Source organism: Anneissia japonica, unplaced genomic scaffold, assembly GCF_011630105.1.
Source record: "Anneissia japonica isolate Jap-2015-1 unplaced genomic scaffold, ASM1163010v1 scaffold997_len2565447_cov190, whole genome shotgun sequence".
NCBI lineage: Eukaryota > Metazoa > Echinodermata > Crinoidea > Comatulida > Comatulidae > Anneissia > Anneissia japonica.
In genome coordinates this window covers 371,223-383,590 of record NW_022696369.1, presented here as the reverse complement: position 1 = coordinate 383,590, position 12,368 = coordinate 371,223, and the positions used below count along the sequence as shown (strand labels likewise).

Here is a 12,368-nt window from a genome sequence, read left to right as displayed (position 1 = left end):
GCTATGAAAGCAATGAAAGCAACATGAACAGTAACAAAACATAATTGGTCAATGGTTATACTGTATAATTTCACGTCTGAAAACAAAATAACTTCACCTTCATTCGTTGGTTCATTGATTGATTGATTCATTCATTTATTCATTAATCAATATGAGTTCCTTAAGTCGCCCATCATTTTAATTATGATAAAGGCAGTGACCATTGTTACACCAGTATTAAACAAATTCCTAATTCTGTTTGGGTGTTACTGTACAGGGGCGGATCCAGAGATGTCCAAAAGTGGGGAAGGGCGAAATTTGGGCCGATCGAGACAACAATGACCTAGGGGGTCCGCGAAATTTTTGTGTTCTAGACGCCCGAAAATAACATTTGAGGCGTTGTGGGCTATCATTTTTTTCTTTTTCTTTCTTTTTTTCTTTTTTTCCCTTTTTTTACCTCCCAAAAAAGGGGGGCCGGTGCCGGGCCGCCCCCCCCCTAAATCCGCCCCTGCGTAGTTATGGATTGGATTAGGACAATAAATCTAATGAGATTTAGGAATTCGATTAAGACTGAAGAAAAATAGCCACTGCCTATAATGCAATAATTACCTCCAGAGCGGTAATGATTGTCCAAGGATGGTCTGCATGCTGTTTTTTTTTCTCTATAATGTTAGTTTGCTTTTCCTCCAGCAGTTTCATAGTTTCGAACTGAATGACTTTGAATTCCATTGTAACGTTAAAACATCGCGTGTGCGCCTCGTCCAGTCTCTAACAAAATAAATAAAATAAAATTGTATAACTTAAATGTATTTATACAATCCTGAAAATTATTAAAAGTTACATATAACAAATGTTTCTTGCATCAGCAGGCCCGTAGGCAGGGGGCTGCGGACGCACCCCCTCCCCAAATTCCAAAAGGTCCACTTTTTAAAACCTATGATTTCACAAAATCGTTCATATTATCACAAATTGCTATAGCATGCATTGCATTATATATTTGCCAGCTTATCTAACCGTTGATTTTTAATAATGTGGTATGAAATTTGTTGGAAATTGATCGTTCCTGGTGATTAGATTGATCTATATAATATGATGAATGTTATCTATAGGCCTGCAGATGTACAGAACATAATAACGTTACTTTTTCAGGTCCCAAAAACACCCAAATTAATGAAAATTTTAATGAAATATTCATGAATTATGTGTTTGAGAAATCTATTATGTAAGACCCTCAAAATGTTACTTTGTCGCTTTTCTCACAAACCCCCTTTAGGCCTCTGCCCCTGGACCACCAAATTCAAAAAGTCCACTTTTTAAAACCTATTATTTCACTAAAATCGTTCCTAATTATCGCGAAATGCTATAGTATGCATTAAATTTTTTTTGCCCGCTATTCTTCCGTTGATTTTTAATAATGTTCTACGAAATCTGTTGAAAATTATCAGCTCCAGTGATTGTAGGCCTACAGGTGTAAAGGACATGAAAAATTATAATTTCACAGTGGTTGATTCAAGGGGGTAGAGCCCCCTAAAATTATAAAGAAATGGATAAAAAAGAAAAATCATAATTAAAGTTTGTCTGAGAGTGCCATTTCCGGCCACTTTGAGGTGCCATAATCATAAATTGTCTTACCTCAGCCCCAACCATGGTGGGACTGAGGTGGTATTGACCATCTGTCTGTGCAAGTTTCTCCCTTCACCCCTCCCTCTATTTCTCCTGCTTTACTGTAGGTCCCTAGACAATACTCAAATGAATAAAAATTTAAATAGGATATTAAAAAAAAGGCCCTCAAAATGCTAATTTGTCAGAGCTTCCAGAAGATTCGCCCCACCCTCACTGAAATCCCTAGGCAGTCGCCCATCGTAAGGTCCACTTCGGTTGCAAAATGCGCCTCCCCATCGAAAATCCTGCCTACGGGCCTGATCAGTCGTCTATATTTTTCGCAGGTTAAGTATTTACATGGGATTAAAATTGTTGTAGTAGGCCCAATCCTAAACTATGTATAATTTCTTAAGACTACGTACCCTTAGGTGGTAATTTAGAATATGGTACCATTTTTTTGGTTCCTCAAATCTAGCCTCAAGATCTTCGAAAGAATAATTTCGATTTAGCTGTTGCGTCTGTGAATGCTTTTCTTGTAAAACTTGATGAAAGATTGGACGATTTTCTCTGAGAGAATAATTAGAAAATTACATTTTTGGATTGTAATTGCGAAATCCTTTAAAAACAAAACTAAAAAAAAAAGTATTAAGGAATCACAAAATTTACAAGATGAAACTGAAGATGACAATTCTGGAGAGCAAAAAAACGTAAAACTCTCATCCAGTAATATAACAGGATGTACCGGAGGATGGATAATAATAGAAATAAATCTTGGATGATGTAATAAAATTACTTCTGCTTAATAATGTTATTATTACCAATAACTTATTTTGATGCCAAGCTAGCCAGATTGTGTCTTTGCTTATGGATTTAAAAGCTGTGTATCTTACAAAATACAAAAGGGTATGACCATTGGCCTCTTAATTTTTTATATAAATAGCACAGTAGTATAAAAATATTATGACAGAAAAACCAAGAGGAAACTGGTGATAAGACAGTGCAATAAAATATATCTAGCTGGATGATTAATACAAACAAAAGTACAAAACTGCATGTAAAAATAATAAAAACATAATAAACATTATACTGACTTGACATGTGAGACTAAGCTCTGTTGTATGTCTGAATTGAGGTAGTAATTCTCAAACGCCTCAAAATAATTCTCTTTCAGCCATTCATTCACCAACTTTACTATTTTGACATAATCTTCCATTACTTTTTCTAGATGACCTGTAAAACTAAATAACAACCAATAATGTAGTTAATATAATTAACAAAATAACCTGGTTTGAATTGTCGCTACACAGCTGCTGCCGGTATAGCACGGAAAGGTTCCCCATTCGACCGACAATATCAGCGTCACCGAAGGCTAGGCGGTACCGTTAGAGATTTTACGAAACCAGGCATTTGACTATAACATACATTCATTCTTATTGCCATTATTGAATTGTAATAAAAAGAAAACATAAAGAAGATAAATAACTCATTATAGGCCTATTGTGAATATAATGAACCTAAACCCGAGAGAAATGACTGATGATTTTTAATGTTCGTGCAGTATGCATTGAACTTTTAAATTAAATTAAATGATATTAATTGTATTTATATTTCAAATTTATAGTATTAATGTACGGGAGAATATATTTTGAAGAAATTAATATTTACCTGTTTAAAGCATATTCAATATCTCCCAGGTGCCAAAACATCTTCTGTTCTTTTGTGTATAATACAACCCTCAACATCTCGTCGTTTTCGTACTTTTCCCTTGTTTCCTTTACATTTTCATGTAGCCACTTTACATGATCAAGAAAGTATCTACATTCCTGAGCACAAAACAACTTTATGAGTAGTTTTTCGTGATAGGGCAACGGCCAAAAAAATGTAGAAAACAAGAAACATTTTATTTCATTTGGCTAACGTAAATGAAAACGGCACTATTGTTTATTTAATGCTATAATGTACGCTAATCAGTCGCGCTTTTGTTAAAGGACAGCTAGCCGGTCGAGGGCGGGGAAGAACCCACCTTTCCCTGGCAGTAGCCCTTTCCCCACCTCCCTTCCAACATATCATAAATAACTTACTTTTGAAAATTCGGTTAAATTGTCTTCAGTTTGCTGACCTAAGTAACACATAAACAAAGTATATTTAGTTAGATTAATGCATTAAGTTTTTGTATGCACTTTTAGGTGCAGAGAATTTTGCGGAGATTTGTTCAGGGTTGTCAAAGAATGATTTCTGGATTGTTATAATAACATATTTTGAAAATATTTATGTTCTGTCTGATTTTTTGCGGTAGGCTCATCCATCATGATTCTGGTAGTAGAAGTCCTCGCGTATAAGGATTATAAACTGTAGGCCCAGTGTACAAAATGACTCGTGAGCACTAAAGAACACAGTACATCATTCGTGACGGGTAGGGGGGATGCCACAATGTACTGGTACAGACTGTTGGTGACAGGTAGTACAGGAACGAAGGGACCCTTGGGGGTGATAATATCACAGAACGAGCTGCCGTTAGTTCACACATCAAGCGCCATAAGCATCTTGTATGAATACTTGCGATACTGGCGCTAATGTACATTACCATTATCAGTATACCATACTGTATGGTATGTATCATATCCCGCCACGTCACATCACATGGTACCCCGGCTTTTGTTGTGAAGGTTTTAATAAAAGCTTGGCACAATACTCAAAGATTTGTTGTCAGATGGGCAAATCTTTTTCTGACTTTTTTTTTTTATTTCGAATGGTGTTAGACATGAAGGAGTGATGTCTCCTCCTCTCCTATAATATTTATAGACAATGCCTTGTATTATTGCATAATTATGCTTCTTATAGATTTATTTGAACACGTTTGGCTGATTTTTTTCGGTTTACGTATATATGTAACCTTTCAACTATTCAACATACATATTATGGGAGATCCAGACACCATGTAAAGCTGATCATAGAAGGGTTTTATTCGTCAAATGCGTGACTACAAGACGCAGCTTGCCCACGCCAGTCCTCTGAGACTCGTCTCTCCCTGTAGTCTCCCCTCCTATCGGACGGCCCACGAGACTCTTTCGAGGGACTATCCCATAATATGTATGTTGAATAGTTGAAAGGTTACACTTATGAACAAATTATTGATTCTGAAATAAGAGAATGAATGAATACATATGCCATCAAACTACATTATATTATAAACTAATCATATAGAGGTAAGACTGTACCAGCGTGTTTGAACAATATCGATCTGTGGAACATACCTTCAGTTTTGGCAAATGTTTTCTGAGCCTGTTGGCGTTGATAGTGTGTGATTGGTTCCATTGTGTGGACTCCGTGGGCCAGCTGTTTAATTGGAATGGCAGGTTTCTCTGGTGGGTGCTTTTCAAAGACATCAGATTGCTCTGGTGGGTGCTTTTCGAAGACCTGAGTCTGCCATCGTATGTGCTTTTCAAAGTCATCAGATCGCGCTGGTGTATGTTTTTCAAAAACATTATGTTGCCCTGGTGTGTACTTTCTAAAAAAACCAGGTTGCTCTAGTGGATGCTTTTCAAAGACATCAGATTGCTCTGATGGATGCTTTTCGAAAACCTGACACTGCCCCCGAGTGGGCTTTTCAAATTGCTCTGGTGTATACTTTCTAAAGTCATCAGGTTGCTCTGGTGTGTACTTTTCAAGGACATCAGATTGCTCCGATGGATGCTTTTCGGAGACCTGGGGCTGCCCTAGATTGTGCTTTTCAGATTGCTCCGGTGTATACTTCTTTATTAAGACATCAGGCTGATCTGGTGTGTACTTTTCAAAGACATCAGATTGCTCTGATGGATGCTTTTCGGAGACCTCGGACTGCCCTAGAGTGTGCTTTTCAGATTGCTCCGGTGTATACTTCTTTCCAAAGACATCAGGCTGATCTGGTGTGTACTTTTCAAAGACATCAGATTGCTTTGATGGATGCTTTTCGAAGACATGGGGCTGCTCTCGAGTGTGCTTTTGAGATTGCTCTGGTGTATACTTTCCGAAGACACCAGATTGCTCTGGTGTGTACTTTTCAATAACATCAGATTGCTGTGATGGATGCTTTCTGGAGACAAAAGGTTAATATTTAAGGTGTTTACTTAGTAAATTATTTGAACGGTCGCATAATTAATAGAATATCTTTCTAATATTAATTTCAATTGTCATTTAAATTAGTTAATTGGCCAATAAACTGACTCCACTATACACTAAATGAAGTCAGTATAGACCGACGAAAAACTGTGTAACACATTATTTGCGTAGGGTCTGCTCCAGGAATTCGGGGAAAAATTAAATTTGTAGGGGAAGTTTATTTTGTTGATCATACAACATTTCTAGAATGGTAACTTACTCTGAGATAGTCTATACCCCTGGTTCTTAATAGGCGGCCCACGGGCCATTTAGTCTGGTCCGCGCAAAAAAAAAATTATATGATACATTTTTTTTAATCATTAGGCCTAAAATAAAAAAAATGCGATCACACGGTCTGCACCTCCTCCCGCATCCGGCCCAGTGATATTAATGCAAGGCCAGTGTTGAAGAAGCTAGCCATCACCATCTTAACCACGTTTTGTAGTACATACATATGTTTAAGCGGCTTTTCCAAATATGAATTTAATTTTTTTTTTAGTATATAGATGTCAACTTATTAATGCGTATCTCGGGGACTTGATGCAGATATCTTTGACAGCCCTGACGCTGGATTTTACTGCAATGGCTAAGGCCTCCGTTTGTAATTTAAGTCACTGATATTCATTGTTTTGAAAAACATAGATAGGCCTAATCATTTAGTATTTCTGTTTTAGCCTTATGTTATCATTTTGTATTGTTATGGTTATGGACTGTTATTGACGGTTCCCATTAAACAGGATGTTTTATTTTTGTTAGACTTTTAATTAAACATATTTGGTGATGATTTAAGCAAACAATGATGGTTTGTTTGTGTTAGTTTATTTTTACGTAGTTATTAAAAGTAATGTACTATTATTATAAGATGTACAATGTTTTATTTTGTTTAAAATATTCCGCTTCAATCTTCATAGTCTGTGTCATCATGTAATTGAACTAACACTTGTTATGCATAGGCCTAACTGAATGTCGTTTATATTGCCTCAGATAGGCGTAAATTCCATTTTGCCCGCGAACTTCTCTAAAACAAAATTAGCCGATCAAAGAAGGGTACCCGATAAGTTCAAGAATGTGTAAATCTCATGTAATTCAGACCTAAGGCTGTGATTTGAAGGTGAATAAAAGAAACTGAATAATAAAAAAAGACAAATTCTCATAGTTGTCATCATCAGCATGATCATCATCCTCACTATCAGCATCACAACCAACGTTATCATAATCAATGTAGTCACTACCAATATTTTTATTATCCTTATTATTAATATTAATAGAAGTGTACCCGATAATGCTCGTTGAATAAAAGTAAAAGAATGTATTTATTTGGTCATAACTTTGATGGGCCACCTGACAGAACTGAAGATCTGTCCTAGGTTTGTTGCTAAACCATTGAGGAAATAGTTTAATTCCTTCATGCTAACACAAACCCTGTTAGTGACATTGAATGAATAGAATGAATAGGGCGTATTCGTGATAAATTTGCTGGATAAGTTACCTCTATAATTAATATGATATAAAAACATTCAAATGTAGGCTACTTTATATTTTCAGAATGGTAATATGCGTGGCCACGGCATGCTGTCAAGAGACATTATATAAAGCCCCAAAACCAAAAAAGCTGACCTCGGAGCACCATGTGATTATTGTGTCTTTTTGCTCTGGTTAGAAAAGATAATAGTTCCTGTTTTATATTCGGCTTCTAAAATAACTATATCCTTAGAACTGAAAAAATTATAAATTCATTAACAGTTGATAACGGAAAATATTTTTGGAATTTGTTTATAAAAAGAAAAATCCAAAGCAACGACATACCTGGTAGTGATTGGATAGATATTTTTCAAATTTATTTGATATTGACCAACAAGTAATAAATGAGATTGATGGTAAAGGTATGTATTGCAACATAGAAACAGAACCCGTGGATATTGATTGACTGACTGTATTAGGCTTCAGGGTGATTTAAATAGGATTGTTGAATGGTCTATTGTTAACAAACTGCCGCTAAATGCATCTAAATGTGCAACTATGAGTTTATCTAGGTGTAAAGAGCCTCTTACATGGGAAAATTTTGGAACAACTGAAAGAGTCCATGAATTTAAACTACTTGGTGTTTATATTAACAATAAGATATCATGTCATTCTCATTTGAATTATGTTAGTAATAAGGCAAGCAGATTTCTTGGTTTTGTTTCAAGATGTAGTAAGGCAATGTCTTGGATGGATATATGCTCAATCTTTATAAAACTTTAATATTACCGGTTATGACGTACTGTTGCTGCATGTGGACACCTACTGAAATTTCAAATATTTATAGACTAGAAAGGGTACAATAAAGGCAGCTAGAATAATTATGTACAGAAAGGAAGGAAATAGGGACACGTCATATTTATATAGATTAAGGATTTTGAATATTTTAAGCATGGAGGATATTTTTAAAGTATATCGAATAACGTTAGGTTTTAAAATAATGCATGGCCAATGTCCATTGTCGTTTAATAATCTTGTGAGATCAAGTGAAAGGTGTGAATGGCGATTAATACATTGGAAAGCCAAGACTAATACATTTTTAAATTCATCTTTTGTTATTTTTCCTAGATTATGGGAACAACTTCCTAATGAAATTAAACAATGTACATCCATTTCGGACTTTAAAGCCCAGCTCACAAAACACTTGATCTCAAAATATTAATAATAACAACTATTAATTATCTCTGTTTTTCATTTTGTTATAGTTAAATCAATTTATTTTGAATTTACTTTTTTCTTTTTGTATATATTTATATTGTATAATTGTCATTGTATTTGTTTTTGATGATGGAGTAAGAGCAGTTTACTGTTTGGGCTTATGCCTATTACTTACTCCTGGCAAGAATATTGTATGTATACTTTTTGCATTGTCGAATAAATATTATTATTATTATTAATGAATGCACAAATTACTGTTGATGAAGTCAATGAATGTATATTGGCTTTGAGAGAAAATGCGTCACCTCGTATTGATGGAATTCCAACCGCCTTTTTTTTTTTAAGCGATGTGGTAACCTTTTTATTTTGACTTTAACTACAATATTTAATATAGTTCTAAATACGGGAAATATACCTTCAACTTGGAAAAGTTCTGTGATAATTCCATTATTTAAATCGGGGGATAGAATCCTGCCACAAAACTACCGTAGTATAGGCCTATCTCTAATTCCAGCAACTTGCAAAATATTTACGAGAGTACTTTATAATAGTTTTCTGAAATGGGAATCAACAAATAATTTACTTAGGGAAGAACAGGCAGGGTTTAGAAAAGGTTACTCTACTACTGATAACATTTTTATTCTTCATACTTTAATTAGAAAATACCTTTACGAAAGTAGGGGAAGGTTTTATTGTGCCTTCATAGATTTCAAAAAGGCTTTCGATAAAATAAATAGACCAATATTGTTTAATAAACTTGAACGTGGGTTAAACGGGAAATATTTAATATTTTAAAATCATACTATGAAAATGTAAAAAGTTGTGTCTTTACAAAAAGTGGCATTACAGATTTCTTTAATTGTAAAAATGGTTTAAAACAAGTCAATGAATATAAAACCGTATTTTAAATTGTTAATGACTTCTTTTCGTATATCAAATCATAGTCTTAAAATTGAAAAGGGGCGTAAAAACAATGTTGATTATAAAAATAGACTTTGTATTTGTCATGATGGTAGCATCGAAGATGAGATTCGTTTTCTTTTGTGTTGCAAGTTATATACGGATTTAAGAAGAACATATCCCCCATCATATTATATTAACAAAGTATGTTTATTTATTTACCATGTATTAAGGAGAAAAGAAAAAATGTAACATGAGTGTATTATTGAAATTTATTTAAGGTATTGTCACAGCACATTTTAATTAAATTTGTAATAATTTGTTTTACAAGGGGCCGGAGGCCTGGAGTTTTTAAATAAATTCATGATATGGGAGGGAATGTAAATTCAAAAATATAAAAATTGCTGTTGCTACCCTCACCCACACGGTAGCAATGTAGTGTCGAATCACAAAACAAGAAGTGTCATTGTAGGTTTGAATATATTACGGTGTTAGAATCAGGGGTGGCGTCAGCAGGTGGGGGGACAGGGCCCCATTCCCCCGTCGGGGAAAGCTGACCACCCCCTCCCCCCGGTCGGGGAGAACAAGCACAATTCGTCGGGAAGAAAAAAATTATATGTATTTTCTACATATTAGTAGACTCTAAAATTACCCTTTGAAACCCCTAAATTGTCAAAATGTTCAAAAGGGCTTCGCCCTCTGGACCACATTCGAAACCTTTTAATCGAAGCTCGATCACGCCCACTTTGCTTTTGTCGGGGGAATCTCACCCGTCGTCGGGGACATCGCCCCCCTCCCTCGAGCAAATCCTGGCGCCACCCCTGGTTAGAATTATAATAAACTAAATCAAGTAAATAAAAAATTAATCGGAATTAAAATTGACAGAATGATACTAAACCTTTCATTGAATTTTACATGCAGGCCTATTTCTTGACTTCGTTGTAGACTTGGGATTTGTAAGTTTTTCCTATTTTCTTCCGTTGAAATCTCCCTACCTTTAAGCACTTTATTTAAATCAGCAATCAATTCTGTCTGAAGTTTATACAAGAACATTTTGAATCAATTTGTAATATAGCAAACACATTGGTGCAATATTTTAATGGTTTCAAATCGTTAGAAACTTATGTAATGTAAAAGTATATATAAATATATATATATATATATACATATATATATATATATATACGTCAAATTATTATTGATTAACACAGCAACAATACTAATTGAGTTTCCGCAACTTGTAGATAAGTATATCACTTGTGCACAGGAGTGGACGAATTATTTGTGTTACATAAATTATATTCCAAAAAGAGTTCAGAGGAATGCTCGAATTATTCGAATTAATATTTTTTTTATGTCAACGTATTGCGTATCTACTATCGTACTTATTTTATATATACAGCATAGATAGAACGTAAGTATGTATATAAGGTATAACTATTTTAATATCAATTTATTGATTACCTTAGCGTTAGGCATACTCTTCGGCCGCGGGTCATGTCTAAATTGGCAAAATCAAATTTTAAAAAATGTAAAATGTGCTATTAAACAAACTGTCTAAATATTCAATTATGTACTGTTTATCCCCTTCATTGATCAACCAATCAGTCCACTGATCTATCCATACACATATATCTGTTTATAATTAAACGAAGTACATTAAATTACAGGCCCTATGCTTATATATTTGAATACGCTACACAATTCAAACTTATTACTATTATTCTTATCTCTTAGACTCTATCACTGTCATCACCATCATCATCATCCTCAACATCATCATCATTACTGTCATCATCAACATCACCATCGCAATAATTTATGTATGTTATTTGTCATGAATTTCTGATGTTTCCAATTTTAATGTTTAATCTTTTAATGTTATTATTGTGCTCTTGCTTGGTTTTTCTTTTAATTTTGAATTAGAAATACTGTTTAAATCTCGTGTAATTCAGCCTTAAGGCTGTGATTTGAATGTGAATAAAATTAACCGAATAATAATTAAAAAAATAAAAATTCTAATCGTTCGTCATCATTAGCATGGACATCATCCTCACTATCTGCCTCACTACCAACGTTATCATAATTATCATTACTATCAGCGTCATCATCATTAATATCGTCACCACCATTATTTTTATTAACCTTATTAATATTATCATCAATATTATTATTATTATTATTATTATTATTATTATTATATAAAATTGTCAGTGTCAAAACTAACCTTACTGGACGTGTCTTTGAATCTGTGGTAGTAGCCTCTGAAAGTTAAAAAAGTGTAACTATCAATTAAGACTATGTAACCTATCAATCCATCTATAGATTTGATCAACTGAGGAACAATTTAACTAATCATCTACCAGCCAAACAACTCGTTTATTGACCAAACTTATAATCACCTAACTATTAAATCAATCAGTCTTCAATTAATTAATCAATTATTTAACACCCAAATCAATCAAGCACCAATCAATTAGCCTTTAACAAATTAATTTATTTACCAATCAAATTATCAATCACTTAACCTAACCAGTGCCCTAGTATATAGAGCCACCATAACAACACAAGAAAACACAAAAACATACATAGGCCTGTCAGGAGGACCTTTCAAGCAAAGGTATAACAACCACATGAAATCGTTTAGACACGAACAATACGAAAAAGAAACAGAACTCTCAAAACACATATGGCAACTAAAAAGAAAAGGTCATGAATATGCAATAAAGTGGGAGATCCTAAAGAAATCAAACACACACTTTCGCAATTCAGGGCAATGTAACCTATGCATTGAAGAAAAACTAGCCATCCTATGCAACAAAGAACCCAACACAATTAACAAAAGAAACGAGCTCATCACTAAGTGCCGTCACAATTGAAATCTAAATATGAAAGGGATAGAAACAGGTGACAAATGGGTGTAACATCAAGTAACAACCTAAAGCTGCCAGTTGTCTGATGACCGCCATAGGGCGCGAAACTCAGAGTAACAACCAAGCCACAAGAAAACATTGCGGAATACATTATACTATACAACGCTCTACAGCTTATGTATTGAGCACTATATCTGC

At 34.3% G+C, this 12,368-nt stretch overlaps 1 protein-coding gene across 1 annotated transcript in view; it reads right to left on the bottom strand.

Annotated features, from left to right (window-relative positions):
• Positions 1–570: 570 nt before the first annotated feature.
• The window catches only part of LOC117102037, a 13,159-nt gene continuing 1,361 nt past the window's right edge, over positions 571–12,368 (bottom strand). The window contains exons 2-10 of the mRNA XM_033242251.1: positions 11,525–11,561; positions 10,762–10,798; positions 10,196–10,329; positions 4,836–5,653; positions 3,663–3,700; positions 3,247–3,404; positions 2,673–2,819; positions 2,004–2,148; positions 571–747 (exon numbers count right to left, since the gene is read on the bottom strand). Of these exons, the coding sequence (XP_033098142.1) occupies positions 571–747; positions 2,004–2,148; positions 2,673–2,819; positions 3,247–3,404; positions 3,663–3,700; positions 4,836–5,653; positions 10,196–10,329; positions 10,762–10,798; positions 11,525–11,561 (1,691 nt within the window). The remainder of the gene's footprint in view (positions 748–2,003; positions 2,149–2,672; positions 2,820–3,246; positions 3,405–3,662; positions 3,701–4,835; positions 5,654–10,195; positions 10,330–10,761; positions 10,799–11,524; positions 11,562–12,368) is intronic.